This window comes from Camarhynchus parvulus, chromosome 3, assembly GCF_901933205.1.
Source record: "Camarhynchus parvulus chromosome 3, STF_HiC, whole genome shotgun sequence".
Classification (NCBI taxonomy): Eukaryota; Metazoa; Chordata; class Aves; order Passeriformes; family Thraupidae; genus Camarhynchus; species Camarhynchus parvulus.
Window position 1 is genome coordinate 84,532,760 of NC_044573.1, and position 17,568 is coordinate 84,550,327.

General features: G+C 33.8%; 1 protein-coding gene across 1 annotated transcript in view; it reads right to left on the reverse strand.

The window, feature by feature from the left end:
- Positions 1 to 1,533: 1,533 nt before the first annotated feature.
- Positions 1,534 to 17,568, reverse strand: part of CSMD1 (CUB and Sushi multiple domains 1) — a 1,057,303-nt gene continuing 1,041,268 nt past the window's right edge. Inside the window, exons 66-70 of the mRNA XM_030946379.1 lie at positions 15,732 to 15,893; positions 14,613 to 14,725; positions 13,852 to 13,939; positions 7,145 to 7,277; positions 1,534 to 4,537 (exon numbers count right to left, since the gene is read on the reverse strand). Coding sequence (XP_030802239.1) covers positions 4,378 to 4,537; positions 7,145 to 7,277; positions 13,852 to 13,939; positions 14,613 to 14,725; positions 15,732 to 15,893 — 656 coding nt within the window. The 3' untranslated portion in view covers positions 1,534 to 4,377. The remainder of the gene's footprint in view (positions 4,538 to 7,144; positions 7,278 to 13,851; positions 13,940 to 14,612; positions 14,726 to 15,731; positions 15,894 to 17,568) is intronic.

The window sequence follows — 17,568 nt, forward strand, 5'->3', positions numbered from 1 at the left end:
TTTTCTATAAATGATTTCCCTAGAATCTGAAATTAGATATACTATGCTGTATTTTTCAATAGATCATAAGGGAAAATAATTTTTAAAAGCTGTCACTGCAATTCGGCAATGGTGAAAAGAACAATAGCTCATTTGTTTAGCATATTTAGACGCCTGTTTGTGAAAGAGGTAAAAATCATGCCTCCCTGTCAGATAGAGCCTCAATAGCTGCTCTGATAGTGTCAGTGATTACAGTTTACAGCTTAGTGTCAGGATAGTCAGATCATTGTGAGAGATGGGAACTTTTATAAAATATCGTATTACCAGAAGGATGGATTGTGAGGCAGCAAGGACGCGCACATATCTTAGTTTTTTTCTAAAAGTGAACCACACTCATGTGCCAGTACTGATTCCCAAAGAAATAATGGGCAGAATACTCTTGAAGACTGACTCTTGGTTAACCTGTCAGCAAGTAAATAAATTCAATTTTTTTTTTAAATATCAATACACACTAAAATATTTTTAATTGTTCAGAATTTCATATATTGATTCTGAAAACATTAGTATATATGGCAAATTTTATGTATAAAAGCATTTTAAAAAGCCTTTTTATTTCATTCAAAGTATGTACATTTGAAGAACTAGCTCTCAGATGTTAAAATTGGAAATACCTCTGGCTCCATGTGATCCATGAATTCCGTGGGTAGGATGCAGGCTTGTGGAAGAATAAAACAGTTATTTTTTATAAATAACCAAAAAACTTAGGTCACATTTAAAAATCTGAATCTGTAACATAACAGGAGGTAAATCCCACCTCACTAGAGAGAGCCTGAATTTTTTTCCCAAGTTACAAAATGCTTGAGAACATAAGATGACAAGACTAACATTCTGTTGAAACATTGCATAATAAAAACCAGTATCTGAGATTTAAAAGCATAAAAGGAAATAGAAGGAACAAAGTTGATAAGAAGAGGTCACACAATAGATGAAAATCTAAAATTAAATATTTAATTAGAACTCTGATTTTGTTTTAAAGGTAGGTGGCATTGCACAGGCTATATTACAGTCTTTTATGTTTCTTTTTTTTTCCAAAGAGAATACTGTTTATTTTTAACAGGCCACTTTAATATTAATACAAGTGTAATAGGATCAGAACTGAAAATCAGCTAAAGATGGTAAATTTTACATTATTGGGAAAATTACAATTTCTTTTTGTATTGTAAAAACATTTATTTTTAACAATTTACCTACATTAATCAAAAAAGTACATCATATTTAATAATTTTACAAATTCTTCATAAAAAATATATCTCTGTACAAAAAAGTTCTTTTGCACCTACTTCATGTCACAGCAGCATGTAGTGAAATGGCAGAATGGAATAGTGGGAATGAAAATTAGATTGACTTGGTCATTATGCGGGCGTTCTCCCCAGTCCCCCCACTCCCACCCTCCCACTTTTTTTTAATTTTTTTAATAACAACTTTTTTTGTTTACAAAATATTTTACACAAGAAAAAAAATTATTGCAGCTAGCCTGGAGAAAGGCAAGATGTGTGATACAAGCAGCAGTTTTTAACAGCTTTGAAGCACATAACCTGTTTTTTAAAAAAAATATAGCATGTATTATTAGCCTGTCATAATGATCTGGTCAACGCTGGGGGAAAAGTCTTCTGCATTTATATGAAAAAAAAAAGATTTCCTGGCTGCCATTACCCAGCCACAGCAAATCATCTTAAGAGCCTCACTCTGAAGAAGCACCATATCTAAGTGCATGCATACACAGCCCTCTGCATCATAACTTCAGGAGAAGGAGATCCAGCCTGAACAGAGGACTCAAACACAGCAGAGAAGGAGAGGAATTTGAAAGGTGTGGGTAGAACTGATTAAACTGTAATATTTTGCTTTTGCTTGGTTTCCAATGTGAAGCTGCTGCTTAATCAACACTCCAAGCAAACTTAGGATAATTTGTTAGTGTTGTCCTTCTGAGTGTCCCTGGTCAAAGAGCACTCACTCAGGATAAGCAATTGTTAATTACCTCTCAAAATGAACCACTGGATAAAGGATTCATGGAATCTGGGTGCTCTAATACAAAAGACAAAACTATGGTCTTAACTATTCTCTTTTATCCTCCAACACATTCCTTGGTGGTCATAGTGAGACAGGGCACTGAAGCATACACTGTAATGACAGGACTAGAACTCATCAATAAAAGCTATGTATTTTGTTTTTAAAATTCCATTTTTTTTTTCTGTCATTGCCACTACAGAAAGAGTTTTAATGCAGTAATGTCAATTTTTAACACCTGTCAGAAACTTTACTCAGACAATATCCTCCTTCCTAGCCCATTGTTCCTAGAGAAGGTCTTCATTTGCCAAGCAACTGCCTCTATGCCGGGGAGGATCAGGATAACTTTTACCTGATGACTGTTCTTTCTCAGAAAATGTGAAGGGCTCTAAGATGGGACAGCTAAATGAAACTTACTGCCCAATAACTTCAGAAAAAAAAAAAAAAAAAAGCAAAAAACTACAAACAAAATGAACAAGGAACTGACTGGAAAGGATTATTTATTAAATTTTCTTCAGAGTTTCTTGCTCATATAAAGAACATAACAGTTGTAGGCCCTACAATTATTATGTATTATATTGCTGGTATTTTTCATCTAACAGATGTAGTTGTTAAGCTGACCAAGGGTTACCTTTGAAACTTTTGTTGCATTCTGCAACATTAGCTGAAAAACCTGTTACTGGGCTTATATTACCTTTTTGATTTGTGTATAACAGCCAGACCTACACACATATGGAGTTCAGAAAAAACTTTTCAACAGGCTTAGATAGCAATAGGACAATAGGAAATTTTGAAATTCAGAAAAGGAAAACAAAAAACAGCCCTGAATTAGAAGAAAAGCAAAACATCTTTCCTGTATTTTGAACTCAATGTGTATGACTAAAACCAGATTTTGCTTCATTATTTAGTATGACTTCCTAATTTTAAAACTCAGTTTAATTAATCTGCCCAATAGCATTTTGGATTGTTTATTTTCATTCAATAAAACCTCTAATTCTGTGCAAACACTAACGATTACTCAATTTTTATATGTATAAATATCTCTGTCAACTGTGTAAGTACAAAAGCAGTAAGCAGTGTGTTTAATAAAATTTAAAATAAACAAAGCAAAGATAGTTGAATATTTCTCTTTGTTCAAAGTAGAAACTGAATGACCACTTTTTATGGACAATTTGCCCTGGGTTTTTCTATGCTACTGTAATGTGTTTTAGTTCCACGTAACATCAGAAAATGATGTCATAATAAAGGAAAAATGGGAAAAAAATGCAAAGGGGAAGACTGTATTATGAGCACAGGCTCACAGGCTTTATGAGCTATCTAAAATAAATTACTATTCACATTTGTACATGGCAAGCAGCAATAGCTGCTAACCCCCCTGCTGTTAAATAGTATGATACTGACAGTGGTGATTGATGACCAATTTCAGAAGAAAACAATAGTGGCAATTAAAATTTCTTAGAAATGGGCTCTTGTTCTGGCTGAAAGTCTCCAGTGACTTGTAATCATGTTTACAATTAAGTTTAGTTAAAAATTGACAAAAGAAACATTATCCTCTATAGCACAAGATTTTAACTGGTGCTAAACATGGGGGTCAATTTTAATACTCCAAGTAAATTTATTGTGGAATGTTTTGCTTGGCAAAGAGTGAGTGAATGTCTATATACAATGGACAGTGTGTAGAAACCCTGTATATTTTTACCAGTATCTTAGTCAGCCATTACACCCTAGTGCAAAAAAAAATTGTGCATTAATATTTTGAGATATTAATGGCTGATTGGGGAATTGGCAAAACTGTCCTATGAATAAAATATACTGTAAGTTTTCCTAATTTTAGCAAGATTTCAATGGTAAAGCATTTGCAAGTGTATGCAACCTCAAGGAAGGCTGTCTCCTTCTTCAAGAGAGCTTTATTTCTTCAGAATATTCCCAGGGATAATCTGCGGCGCTATCATTTGTCACAGTACTCAAAGGATTTATCCAAGTGCCCAGAAGAACACATTGAAAGGCATTCAGCCGCATACAAATATGAGAGTCTGAGGCATTAAATATGACAAATTGGCATGACTTGGCAGTCTTCCTTAAAGTGTGCCTTGGTTTGAAGCAGATGCAGCCAGGCATTTTGATCCAACTTTAAGATGAAAAAATATTCTTTGTCTGATCCCCCGAAGACTGACACATTTTTACCAGAAAATTTAGCTGCATGTAGGCTGACAGAAGATGTTAAAGATTACAGCAGCAAAGCCAAGAGAAGGGAAACTGGTATATGGCACCAAAGGAATTACTGCTTGTCCATCAGAGGTATGGCTATGAATCAGTCATATTGGGCACTGAAGGCTATACCACTGTACAAACTGTGTTCAGAGTCGTATCAAACCTCACAGCCTTTGCTTCTGTGGGTTTTAAGTTTGTGTCATACATGGGATTTTCAAATGAAGCTTGTCCATTACTGTTTTCATGTCCAGCATATCCATTGTACTGTACTTTTGGTCTTGTTCTGGGGAAAAAAAAGACAGGAAATTATCATTAGCAATAAGACATTCTAATATTTCCACTCTATCTACATACAACAGCAAGTGTCCAGAATATCTTGCACTGCTAGTGGTAGTAACCTCCAGGTAAGTGTCTGCAATTCCACTTATTCCAGGTAGATCTCCCACAGCATGTCTTTCTACCTCCATACCAACAGTAAACACTGCTAAATACCTTGTCCAAACACCGGTAATCAGACTGATCAAATCCTGACTGATATTCACATAAATGTTGAGAATTCAGCATCAAATGATACTGAAACTAACCAATCTTTTATTTTTGATAGTGTTTTCTTACCATGAAAGATTTATCAAATTTTCAAGAACATTCATATTTTTATGCAAAGCTCTGTTAGAACAAATTAAGACAGTAATTAAATAAAAATAAACCAGAACTGTGCAGATTTTCCAACATATTTAGAAAGTGATCACCTATGATATTATATACTAATATTTTAAAATTAAATGTCTTAGTATCTAGAAGTATCTAAAGAAATATAATAAGTTCAGTATATTGTTTTATACAAATAATTGTAATAAGGCAAGAAAGGAGATAAAAGACTGTAAAATGTAAGGGCTTAGTGCTTAATAAAACAATTTATAATCTCATTATATAACTTCAGAAAATGGTTCTTGAAAATCAAGTTCTTCTTATAAAATTATTCTGTTTTGGACAGCAGATGGGGGGAAGCTGTCACTGAAAGCTATCACTAGTGGAAATTGTCAACATGGAAATAATTCTGTTATTAATAAATATTTTTTATGCCTATTTTAATTTTATAACTACTAAACAATCTTAAAAGCTAACTAGGTCCTTTCCTAAGTAAAATTAATTAAATATATTTTAATTTTGCTCAGAAAAATTGAGATGCAGTTTTCATTCCTGAAGTAATCCCTGTCAGCCAGATAACAGCTATAACTGTGTAAAAAAGATTTAACAACCCTGGTTCTAATTAGATGATGTTTCTGTGAGATAGCACAGCAGAAACATCCATAAAATTGTACCCTAAGACCTTCAAATTCTCTGTTACAGAGAGCCCCGAGGGACATAACTACCATCGCATCATTTTGAAAGTTTCATGTTGCTACTCTGATCATTAATGTAATTTCAAGAAAGACCCTTCAAAACTTATAGATTCTGTTCTCTTTCCATTGGAACATCCTTTCTTTTGAAAAGAATAAAGTTTGACCTAAAATTAATTTACCTCACTAATCAACTTGTTAGTTTTTTCATGGCAATATGACACATATCGCCTCTAAAACCTGCAGTTTATTGTAAGCAATTCACTGAAAATTGAAGAAAGGGAAAAATATTTGAAATATTAAGTTATGAGAAACATCTCCTATCTCAAATATAATGCAAATGCAGGCAGAACTGCAATGCTGCACCAGCCATACCATTAACAGGATTATAGCTGCTTGTCTAAAGAATGAGTTTTATCTCTCTTAAATACATACATATCTCAACTGCTCATGTAGGGCATTAAAAATTTCACAGGATAAACTACAAAATGTACCCCTATGTCACAAAATAATTTTTTTATGAGTTTGCCTCCTCTTTCTAAGCAATATTCTCTTTTCATTCTATTTCTTCTCCAGATCCAAATGCCTGGGCATTCATGATGCTCTTAAAGCTCCCCCCACTACTGCAGAACAGGAGCTGTCTGAAAATGTAGGCCTGTAGGCATCAGAAAAGTGTCTTACAAAATCAAACTTGAAGACATAGTTGACAGCTCTTCCTGAGCAGTTTTTGTCAACAAAAGGCTATACCACATGTCAGGACATGGATCATTTTAACTGCAGTTCCCAAGTTCAAGCCCCACGGCAATTTGTTTTTCCCAAACCATCTAATGCTGAGGAGGGCAGACAGTCTACTGCATTGTAGGGCACTGGTAGACCTCAGATTGTCTGTGTGATTTCTTGCAATCACAAAATACTCTTGGTGCCATGATTACAGTACAAAAGTTTAAAAAGCATGTTCTTGTTATATACTATTTTGCAAATAGTTCTCAGAATGAACAAATTTTCAGAGGATACATAGATATCAGCCTTCAAATCAGATTTCAGACAACATTGTTGGATTTATTCTTATATCTAGTGACATAGAAAAGATTCATGTGACCTGAAGTGGTGCCAATTCTTATAGTAATCACTAGCTGACTCAGCACATACCATAAGTAGTTGCATTATGGGCTGTTCCCTCATGGGATTTATGGATTTTTCAGCTTGTATAATTAGTACTAATAAGCTTTTTGAAAGAAGCAGCATACATTCAATTTAAAAAGGCATTAAAATGAAAAAATAGAACATGTGACCTCAGATTTCAATCTGATTCAGCCTAACGAACCAAGAAGGTTGAAAGGTTTTTGCTCCTTAATAGAGCAACTCATCTTTCAAAATGTACACCATTAAGAACTGCCCTGCACTGAACTCCTTCATGGGGACACCTAGAAATATTTGTCTTTCTAGAGCAAAGATGTTCTTAAAAGCTTTTAGCACTGTGTTCTCTAGTTACCTATCAAAATCAAACAAAAAACCTTATTAAATTATTGAATAAATAACATTTACAATACCTGTGTTTGTAGAGGTAAAATGCAAACCCTGATAATATTAGAGCAAAGAATGGTACCAGGATGGCAGCTGCAACTGAACTGCTGTTTGTACCATAATAGTGATTTGAAAGGTCTGTGTCTGCGCTTAAAGGACCTGAAATGAAAAAAAATGGTCAGAAATAAAATTTCCACATTATCTACGGGAAGAAATAAAATCCCCATGTTATCTACCTAATTATGTCCTTTTTATTCAAGAGTTAAAGAAGATGATGTCTTGATCAAATAATTATATTTAAAAACTTGAAATAAATAGCATGCAGAATCATAGTATAAATACTGTTAATACTACTTCATGATATATCAATAACTATCAAAATTATTTGAAAACAGTATTCAGCATGTAAAATAATTATGATTATTGACATAATTAATCTGATGATGATTCAATTTAATAAAGTTAAGCCATATAACTTCTAAAAACCAAATTAATTCTGCAAAACTACTGTATGCCAGCAGTCTTAATATTCATCTTGGAAACAACAACCAACGCAAGACCACAGCAAACAAGAACAAGCAAGGAAAAACTGAGGTGACTGCAATAAAACAGTGGCTCTGCTCGGCTCAGAAGCCCTCCCAAGTCTGCATCTGTGTCCACATCCCTCGAGCAGCTGTGGATAGAACAGTGCAGAGAATGCAAATGCAGTGGCCTGTGGCACGGCCTCGCTGGGCTCCTGTTGTGGACAGGCAGATAACCTGGACTGTAAAGCATTTTGCAGAACACATTTTTTCACCAGTATAAAGAGACACATCACTAAGTTGCTTAAATAGTTGACCACCTTGGTAATTCAAAATGTGAAGGATGAAAGATAATTTAATGATGAAAAATACAGAAAATTTTATAGGAAAAAATGGTTTTTGAGATCCAACTCCGTGTTGCCAGTTTGAACTCACAGCTCTTCAGAAAGCAATATAGGTCCCATTCAAGAAAGAAAGACCGGGATAGAGGAAATGTGCAGAGAGGATCGGGCTTGGGCAAGTATCTGTGCTTGATATTCTGGGGTATTATTGCTATTAAGAGTGGAGAAGAAAGGAGACGCTGCTGTTTACCTCAGAAATGCTCCAAACCACCAGTACAGGGTGTTTCAAACACCACAACTCCCTCATTGACAGCAGCAGCATCAATCAGTGTTTTTAGGACTCTAGTGGAAACCAGTTATACAGTAGAGACATGGCCACTATGCTAATTTCACCAGTCTACTAAAACATCTAAGTTCAAAAATTGAGAAAACAAAAAAACAGACAGAAAAGTAATAATTCTCCTATGATCCCAGGAAGTGTTCAAGGTCAGACTGGATGGGGCACTGGCAACCTCATCTAGTGAATAGTACCCCTGGCCACAGCAGGTGGTTTAGAACTAAATTATCTCTAAGGTCTCTTCCAACACAAATCATTTAACCATTCTATGATTTCTTGCAGTTCAAGCTCAATGGAAAAGGCAGATAAGTTTTTTTTTGCTGTGAGACATCTTTAAACCATAGATGTTTCATGTGTCAATATTAAACTAGCTTTGGCACATTTAATTTAAAAAAATGTACTAAATTTTAGGAAGTAACTAAGTGGCCTTTAAAATGAAGCCAACCTCCCTAGGAATTTCAGTATTGCTACATTTGATCACTTAAAATACGACAAAATATTGCACTAAGATCTTTTTCACTGTCTTAATCTTCTGTCATGTTTTAGACTTCTCTACACATTTCTCTACAGAACTGGTGAAGGAAAACCTTTTCAAATTAATAAACCTATTATTGTAGTAGAAAGGATCATGTTATGAGCTTCATCATACTACTCTTAACATTGAACTGTTTTAGAACAAACACAACCATTTTATTAAAATCTTGGGATTTGGTAATCCAGTACTTGTCTCAAAATTCAAGCTGTGGAAATATATTTGGCGTAAATTTATGTATTTGTTCTGCATTGTACATGGACTGGACATCCTCTAACTTGTTTAAATTGAAAACAGACACACCACAGTAGGCCAAACTGTTAATAGAAGTTTTAGAAGTACTGATTTAAATGTTTTTTATTGGCTAGAAGAAGTGACAGACTCTTAAAAAAACCCAACCAAACAAACGCATTCAGTTATCACTTTCTTCATCCTATACCACCACAATCTCCAGCTATTTTTTCAATTATTTGGAGTAATTATTAAAAAATAAGGAAATTATCAAATTCATTGAAGTCAACTTACACCAAAAAAAATCTGGAATTAATATTCAAATTCTTATACAAATTTCAAATAGAAATATGTTTGATCAATGAAGTCTTAACCTCTATCTCAAAGCTATCATCATGCCACATATGATAGATATATTTTAATGTACAACCAGTGTAAAAATTCATAAAAACTATAAAATTAATAAAAAAACAATTTTCAGCGTGACTTTTTTGGTTTATTTAGTTAATTTTAAAAAGCATTGTGTAGCTCAAGATTTAAAATCAGGCACAAATTTACACTTCAAGAGTCTCTTTTAAGTTATCTATGTTGGATAACTGATTCACATTTAATACTTTACACAAGACTTCTAGTGGAGGTAATCACATATTCTATATCTCTACAGTTTTTGAAGTACCACACTTATGGTAACAAAACTAGAAATTTTTTACTGAAGTTTACAAGCTTTAATTGGAGAGTTTCAACCTTGAGTTGACCAGGTTCAGACTCTGCATTGCATGTGCTTTTCATTAGGAAAAAAACCTTCACTGCAGTTTTGCATAATCTGAATTTCAGTCATGTACGAGACTCAGTATAATTTCAACATGGTCTGGTCTACTCATTATAATAATTTTCAGATCTGTTTGTGATTAAACATATCCTGATGTGAACTTTCTCATTCTCCTGACAGCATTATTATTGTACTGCCCAAACTAAGGTAGTAATTGCTGCCACATCTGAAAACAGAAAAGTAGAAATACCTAAATATACACACAAAATGTATGCAAAAGATAATTTGATTCATTTTTCATTAAAAAAGCCATATCTTGTCACTGGGAAATTTGTTATTTAAAATAGGAATGTTCAGTAAGATTATAAATGTTTTTGGGATTTTTTTAACAGTTCATGTAATAACTGGGCTTTAGCCTCCTAAAACAGCAGCCGTCAGCTGAATTCAAATTTTGAGAACGCACAGTGAATTCATTAATGTACAAGCTGTGTATTTTTATTCTTGAGGTGATTGAAAAGTGTTGTCATTTATACCTAATAGAAAATAATACTTTTTTAAAGAAGATACTCCGCAACCTGATCTCATGGTGGCAACCCCGCCCTTCCATGATTCTCTGATTAAAAAACATTTTCTTATCATTATGTGGATCTATTATATGCACTTCTCCTTTGTCTCCTAGCTCAGGGTTTCAGTTGACTGGCATCTGTACAGCATGGCTCAGTCTTACTAAGAGAAATGCTTGTTCAAATTCGAGAAAATGTGACAGCAAAAGCCATGCAAGATTAAGAAAAGTAGAATTACAGGTCTAAGAGTAATTTCTGAGACAAGGATGGTTATCAGGTCAAGGATTTAAGGGAAAAAAATAGCAACACAGAAAGAAAATCAGCAGCTTCCAAGGAAAACATAGGCTGGAGCTTCTGCACCTGATTGAACCTGCTGGACAGCAAAGACTCTGGATAGGTGCCTCACTGGGTGTAGACGTGTTAACAAACAGTTCCATGGCTCATTACTGTTTGTGCTTTAGCTAACACACAACAGCTCTGTACTCTGGAGCTCTTGTGGAGCTCTCTCTGGAGCTCTCAGGGTACTCCTTCAGTTCCTTGTTTAGATGTGGAGTTTTCATGTGAATGATGAAGTTCTGTGAAATGATCTGGAGAGGAAGGATGATTTATAGAATGAAATTTAAAATTTACATCTCATGATATTCAACACTTTTAAGAGTTGATTAACTTTCCAGTAATGGATGTGTATTCCACAGCCATTGATCTAACACAGATGCAAATTAATTATCCATATTTCATTTTTTGTTAATATGTTATATCAATCTAGAAAAGTCAAAAAGTATTTAGAGGAAAGAAAAAAGGTGGGTGATTTTATTTCTCCAGAGAAAATAAATACAAGAAAATAATAATTTTGTGAAGAAGGTTTTTCTTCTCACAAAGTCACCTTTTTACACAATTTTAAAAGTAGTGTCCAGATTGGAATGAACAAGATTTTAGAATAAACATCTTCTATAAATTTAGTATTGAGGCATAGGCACTCAGCAATTGGTGAAACTGAACTTAGCCACAGACTTGCATCCTTTTAAAAACCAAGTTGCTATAACCTAACAGACAAAAAGCCCTCAGAAATTAGATTACTGGACAAAAGAGGTTAAATAATTTGGTGTCACAACTTGGGCCTTTTAAGAAGGCTCAGGTACATTTCTAGTTCTCTAAACAGATTTATAACAGATCTCTTTGTCCTTTGCGTTGTTTGCCAAGGCTACAACCAAAATTACTTCTGAGAGAGGATAAAAAGTACTAAGAAAGAAAAGTTCTTTCTGTTTTCATGACACTAAGTTCAAAGACTGAGCATACTCAGTTGTTTGAGCACAGTTCTAATAATGACAACATTGTGGCTTTGATTGCTGTATGAGTCATTCGTTTAAGAGCTGGATATGATTTCCCTCGCGGGTCCCCTCCAACTCAGAATATTCTGTGTATTCTGTGATTCTGTTATACCCACTGAGACCAGTCTTTTTCTAGCATTGTGTAATAGAAAACTATTCATAAAATACCTTGGTCTTTCCCATTTGACCAAGTAGTTCTCCATAAATGCTGTCTTTGAAATATGCTTGCAGATGGAGAATTTCACACTGCTTTATGTATGCACCAGTTTATGTATACTTTTGGCTTACTGTAAAGGCAGTAAATAATTAAACTTAAAAACCAGAAATATGTTAGATCTTCAGAGAGAGGATATATGAGATCATCATTGCAGCAAAATATTCATGAACAGAATAGATTTAAAAACAAAACCAAATTACTCTTGAATATAAGAGGGTATTGACAAATATAACCTGTATTGGATGGAAATTTGCTGTTTCCTTTTAGCTGTTAATTATTCAATAGAGAATAAGCAATTTATAGAGAATCAGTGCCTATTTAGCAATCTTGTAAAAGAGAGGGTGTCTGCATTTGCAGCAAGCTCTCGACAGAGATGTCAAAACTGAATATGAAAGGTCCTCAGTCCAGGAATGCAGGATTAACTTGGACACTCCAGCTCCTTACTAGCCTTATACAAACTGATCTCTTATATCACAGCTCTGAAAGGTGAGATCAACAATATTTTCCACTACTGTAGAATACATCCACCAGAGAATTCTCTGTTTAACTTTCTGCTTACTCTTCAATTACCACTATGAGTTATTAATTTCTCATAGAAGCAAGCTTGTATTTTAGGTAGCTGGCAAACCATGGATATATTTTTTGATCTTGCTTAAAATAATAGCAAATACAAATATACATCCCCCCCAAACAGAAACAACAAACCACATTCTTACTGTTTCAAGATAACAAAGGCTGCTTAACAGAGACATGTTCGAACAAATGTTGATGCTCTACTTTTACAGTATGATAGCTAAAATCAGAAAGCAAAAGCTTAGATATACGGTAGTAAAGATTACACGAAAGTACAGGCAGCCACATAATCTGTCCTACACAAGAGTTTATTCTGAAGATTGAATTTGCATTCGGCTTCAATAATTGGCAGTTCTTAGGCTGGGAATCTGAAGAGATGGGTTTCTGCCCCTAGTCACTAAACATACTTAGCAATTTAAGAGATGGCCAAGATGAGCAAATCCACAGCATAACTGCTATTACAGTACTTAATAGAGCAAACAAGCACAAAAGAGATTCAACAGAACTCTAAAGAGCACTGGGTACAGCAGCAGTGAAGCTAATGGAACCAAGGCAATTTATAAAAGGTGCATAGAGTCTGTCATAGAGATATTGGCTAGGCTGTCTCCTCTTCCTAAACCAGTATTTTTCTGTGTATATACTTTGCTTTGACCACTTTGCTGTAGTTCCAGGATCAGGAAATGCAGATGCTTACACTTAGTATTTGCCAAAAATGTTTTATGAGTGAGTATTTCATAAGTAAATACTTTAGTTTTTATGATAAACTATTTATGAGCAAAATAACTAGTCTTATACCAGCTGCTAGATCACTTGAGCCCATAGCTGTAATACATACTTCAGACACTTATTATTTTTGACAGTAAAGTAAAATTCTGTCCAAATACACATACATTCTGAAAACATTCACCAGCAACAGAGACTCTGCAAATGACATTGTTAAAATTAGGGTTGATTCTACCTTTTAATTTCTTATATGATTCTGACTACAATTTATATATTTAAGCAGGAAATGTGTTTGCATTGCATAATATCCCTGGTACTTTCAAAAAGAAATGCAAATGCTTGCAATGGCACTCTCTTTAAGAGTATCCTGCACTTATTAGGTTGCTACACTTGAAAACTTGTGATAGTAATGTGTTAAGCAGAGTTAAATTAGGATTTGAACTGTATATTTCAAATATGCATATTTGGTTATATTTTGTAATAGGAGTAGTGTAAAATAAACATGCCTACTTCATCTAAATAGCTGAGTAATTCTTTGAATGCATTCTTGCAAGACCCCAAAGGATGATACATATTTAAGATCTATGAAAGCATGTACCTTGTCTTTGGAGCATAAATTTTCCAAAGTCTTTTCCATGTATATCACCTTGATAAGTAAAAACTCCTCTTTCAAGCCCTGAGGATACCTAGAATATGTTGAAACAGAAAAAAGGATTTCTGAAATTAATAAATAACATTTAGCCAGTTTTTTGTGACTCAGACTAGATAATATGGAGCACAGATTTTCACACTTAGCCTTTAAAATAGTAGTGACTTTTCTATGCTGATACAATATTTATCATGTCAAATGTTTTATTTTATTTATTTGCAACGGTATTCAAAATAACACCTGGAATGTTTTAAAAATACCTAATGTACATAGCTAGGTTTTAAAATTCTTGAAATGCCATACTCATAATTGAATTGGTACGCAGATAGAGAAGCAATGCAAAATGTAAAACACTGCTTTCCTTCAAGATTAGGTGTATTTTATTACAGTGAACTATTTACAAAAAGGGACAATATTACTAAGGGTAAAATTACACTCCCATCTAAGGAAACAAGGAAAAAACACGGCAAAATATGCTGATTCACTCCCCCTTCCCTTTGATATACTAAAAATTCTAATCAGAGTACAGTAGATAGAAGTTTGTATACATATTTCTGAAACAGAATGGTAATCCAATCTCTACCCTGAGATCCAGAGTGCTGGATTACATATTTGTAAGACAAAAAAATGGATATATTTACATCGATAATCACAAATTACTTCAGAATTTAATCTCAGTCATCTTTATCCATGGCAACCTGGGTACTTACATAACCATCTAGTGCCCAGTTGTCGTTTTCATACTTGCTTACAAAAATGTCACTTGGTCCTTTAATTTGAAAAGCTTTCAAGAGCAAATGGGCTTCTTCCTTCTTGTAAACACCTATTAAAATAAACGAGGCAAGACATACCTTTTAAACAAATTTTCAACCAGTTTGTTCAAATAGCCCTTAAAATCTAATTATGTCACTTTAGAACTAAAACAGTTTGTAGAAAACATTCTGTAATAAAAGAATTTCATAACATGAAAAAGGTCAAGATTTAAGACTGGATCTTATTTAACTGATTTTTTGTCTCACCACACTTGATAAAAGTATGCAAAGATAAGTTTGTATCATTTAATTTTATAGAAAATAGGGCAGTTGTGTTTTTACACTGTATTTCAGGAATTCAGATAGAAATATTTCCTGGAATTTCCTTGATCTGGAAAAAAATGGATTTTACTGACATCACTACAGTATATTGCTACAGTAGATATCAGTATTGCAGTAAAAGAAAATTCCTCTTTGGCAACCAGCTACTGCAGTTCTCTCTGAACTCTTGACCTTAAAATATAGTGATAGCTGATAATGTTCTTTTCAATAGAACTGCAGTGAAAGGCTAATTCTGAACTTCAGTTACATAAGCAAAAAGGAATGCATGATGTTGATTGTAAGGTATGCATAATTTATGATGCTATTTAATTATCTATGCCTATATTATGCTATGCCATTATTAATACCACATTGTTTTAAGGTAGATATTAATCAATATTGATTAATTGAGCTTTCCAGCTTTACAATTCTTAATATGCCTATATACATTTTGTCTGCCACTTCAGTATTTCCTGTGAGTTCAACACACCAATGCTATCCAACAGCCTGAGATGAATAAACCCTACCTCAATATCTATTTGAAATATAATGGCTTAAATAGATGGGTGACTGCACATGAAGTGACAGAAGCTGTGCAGACCATTTCATTAAAGCTTTTCCTTTTGCAAAAGAAAATTATTTTTAGCAAAAATATAAAGTTTTTGTTTCATTTTCCATTTGAATGAAAATGCATCAAAACTGAACAGATTTAAAAAAAATTATAAGAACTTCTTTAACACCAAATTCTGAACCTACCTGATAGTTTGAGCTGTATGTTGGATGCCTCAATGAATGTGGCATTCACTTTGCTGCTTGTAGTATTGAACCAATCAACAGTGAGAGTGGCAGGCTGTCTTTTTCCTAAATATTCATAAAACCCTTTCCATAGCGAGTTTATAAAAAACACATCTGAAGGAACTAAAAAAAAAAAGGGGGGGGGGGGGAAGAAACAAAAAGTAAACTACAGTGCAATAACAATCTTTCCAGCCATACTTATGGTCATAATTTTTTAGAAATCAATACACTGTTCTAAGGAGGTATTATAGCAAAACTTTGAGCAATACAGACAATATATCTAATAACCTTTCCACACAATTGCCTGTAATATACTACACCTGTCCATCATGGTACACATTCTCAAATAACCTCACACTTTATAGTTTGTGTGATTCAGAAGAAGTCCTCAAGACTATGAAAAACAATAGACTCCTCCCCTAAAGCCCTGTACCTTTAAGGTATGAGGCAAAAAAAGAAAAGGTATTCTGAAACCAGAGATTCCTGCAAGGAAACAGTCTCAGGCCATCCCTTTTGTTTCATGGATCTATTGAAGCAGCACTGTGTGATTTTGAACTAATTATGAATGAATATTCAACTGAATTGACTGAATTTCTGGAACAGTTTAATCAGTCATTTTTAGACTTCAAAGCTTTTTTCCATACAATATTACTGCACCTATGAACAGTAAAGTTTTCAAAGAATGAAACTTTTTTTTATTTAAAATAAACTGCCGTTTCTCAACAACTGCAGTTTGAACTATCCGAAGTAAAAATCCTACAAAATGAAGCATAAATTATTGGAGGTATATGCATTTGGATTATTTATTTTATGTGATTGGTATCTTTCCTCTCTACAGAAAAAACTTATTTAGGTATTAGATGTCATATTTTAAATTGTTTAACTAACCACATCATATCTGGACAAAATGACAGCCCTAGCAAGTATTAAAATTCACCCTTACTATCCATGACCACTACAAATGATACTTTCTAAATAACTAAAGACTGACATTAGAAGTGTTTCCACATTCTTCTCATTAAAATCTTAAATAATCGCCTTTTTTTTTTTTTTTTTTGCATTTTGTCAAACTCTGAGCACATTTAAGCAGCTGTCTTTCTTGAAGGAAATTTATCAGCGCAAATATTCTCTGTATCCATTTTTAAAAATTCCATGGCTATTTCCTCCTCTACCTAATCACTTATTGCAAAAATGAATCAAGAAAGAAACCCATGGCAATAATACTTGACATGTAAGACATCTGAAAATCAGAGAGCTGATTAGCTGTTGAGCCAATGATAAATAACTTCTTCCATGTCTTTTGCCCTTAAGTTGTGCAAAAGTCACAAGCAAATGTTCAAGCTCAGTGTGGAATGATTTGAAAACATCATTAGCATGTTATTGGTTCTATCACTGGATTCTAAATGAGCAGAGACCTATTAAGTGGCTTTGAGTGTAATGGCTTTGAATAACTGGAAGTGATCAATTTCGTAAGTAAAAGTCAGTGGGGCTTTACACAAGGTTACCTCAACTTACTATCAAAAATCTGTAGCACTACATTTCAATTGGTATGTCACAGTCCTTAGAATTTGTATAACTTCTGCAAATATGTGTATTCTGTAAAGAGTCTTTCAGACTCTTCCTACTCATTTCTTCTACAATAGTGACATAGCTAAATTTGAAACTTGGTATTCTAAAAAGAAATATTACAATTATTTTTATTTGTCCATATTTTAATCAAAGTTGTGTGTCTGACATATTCCCATGAAGGGGAACATCTAGTATTAGTGGTATGACCCAGAGAGGTACTATGTAAGAC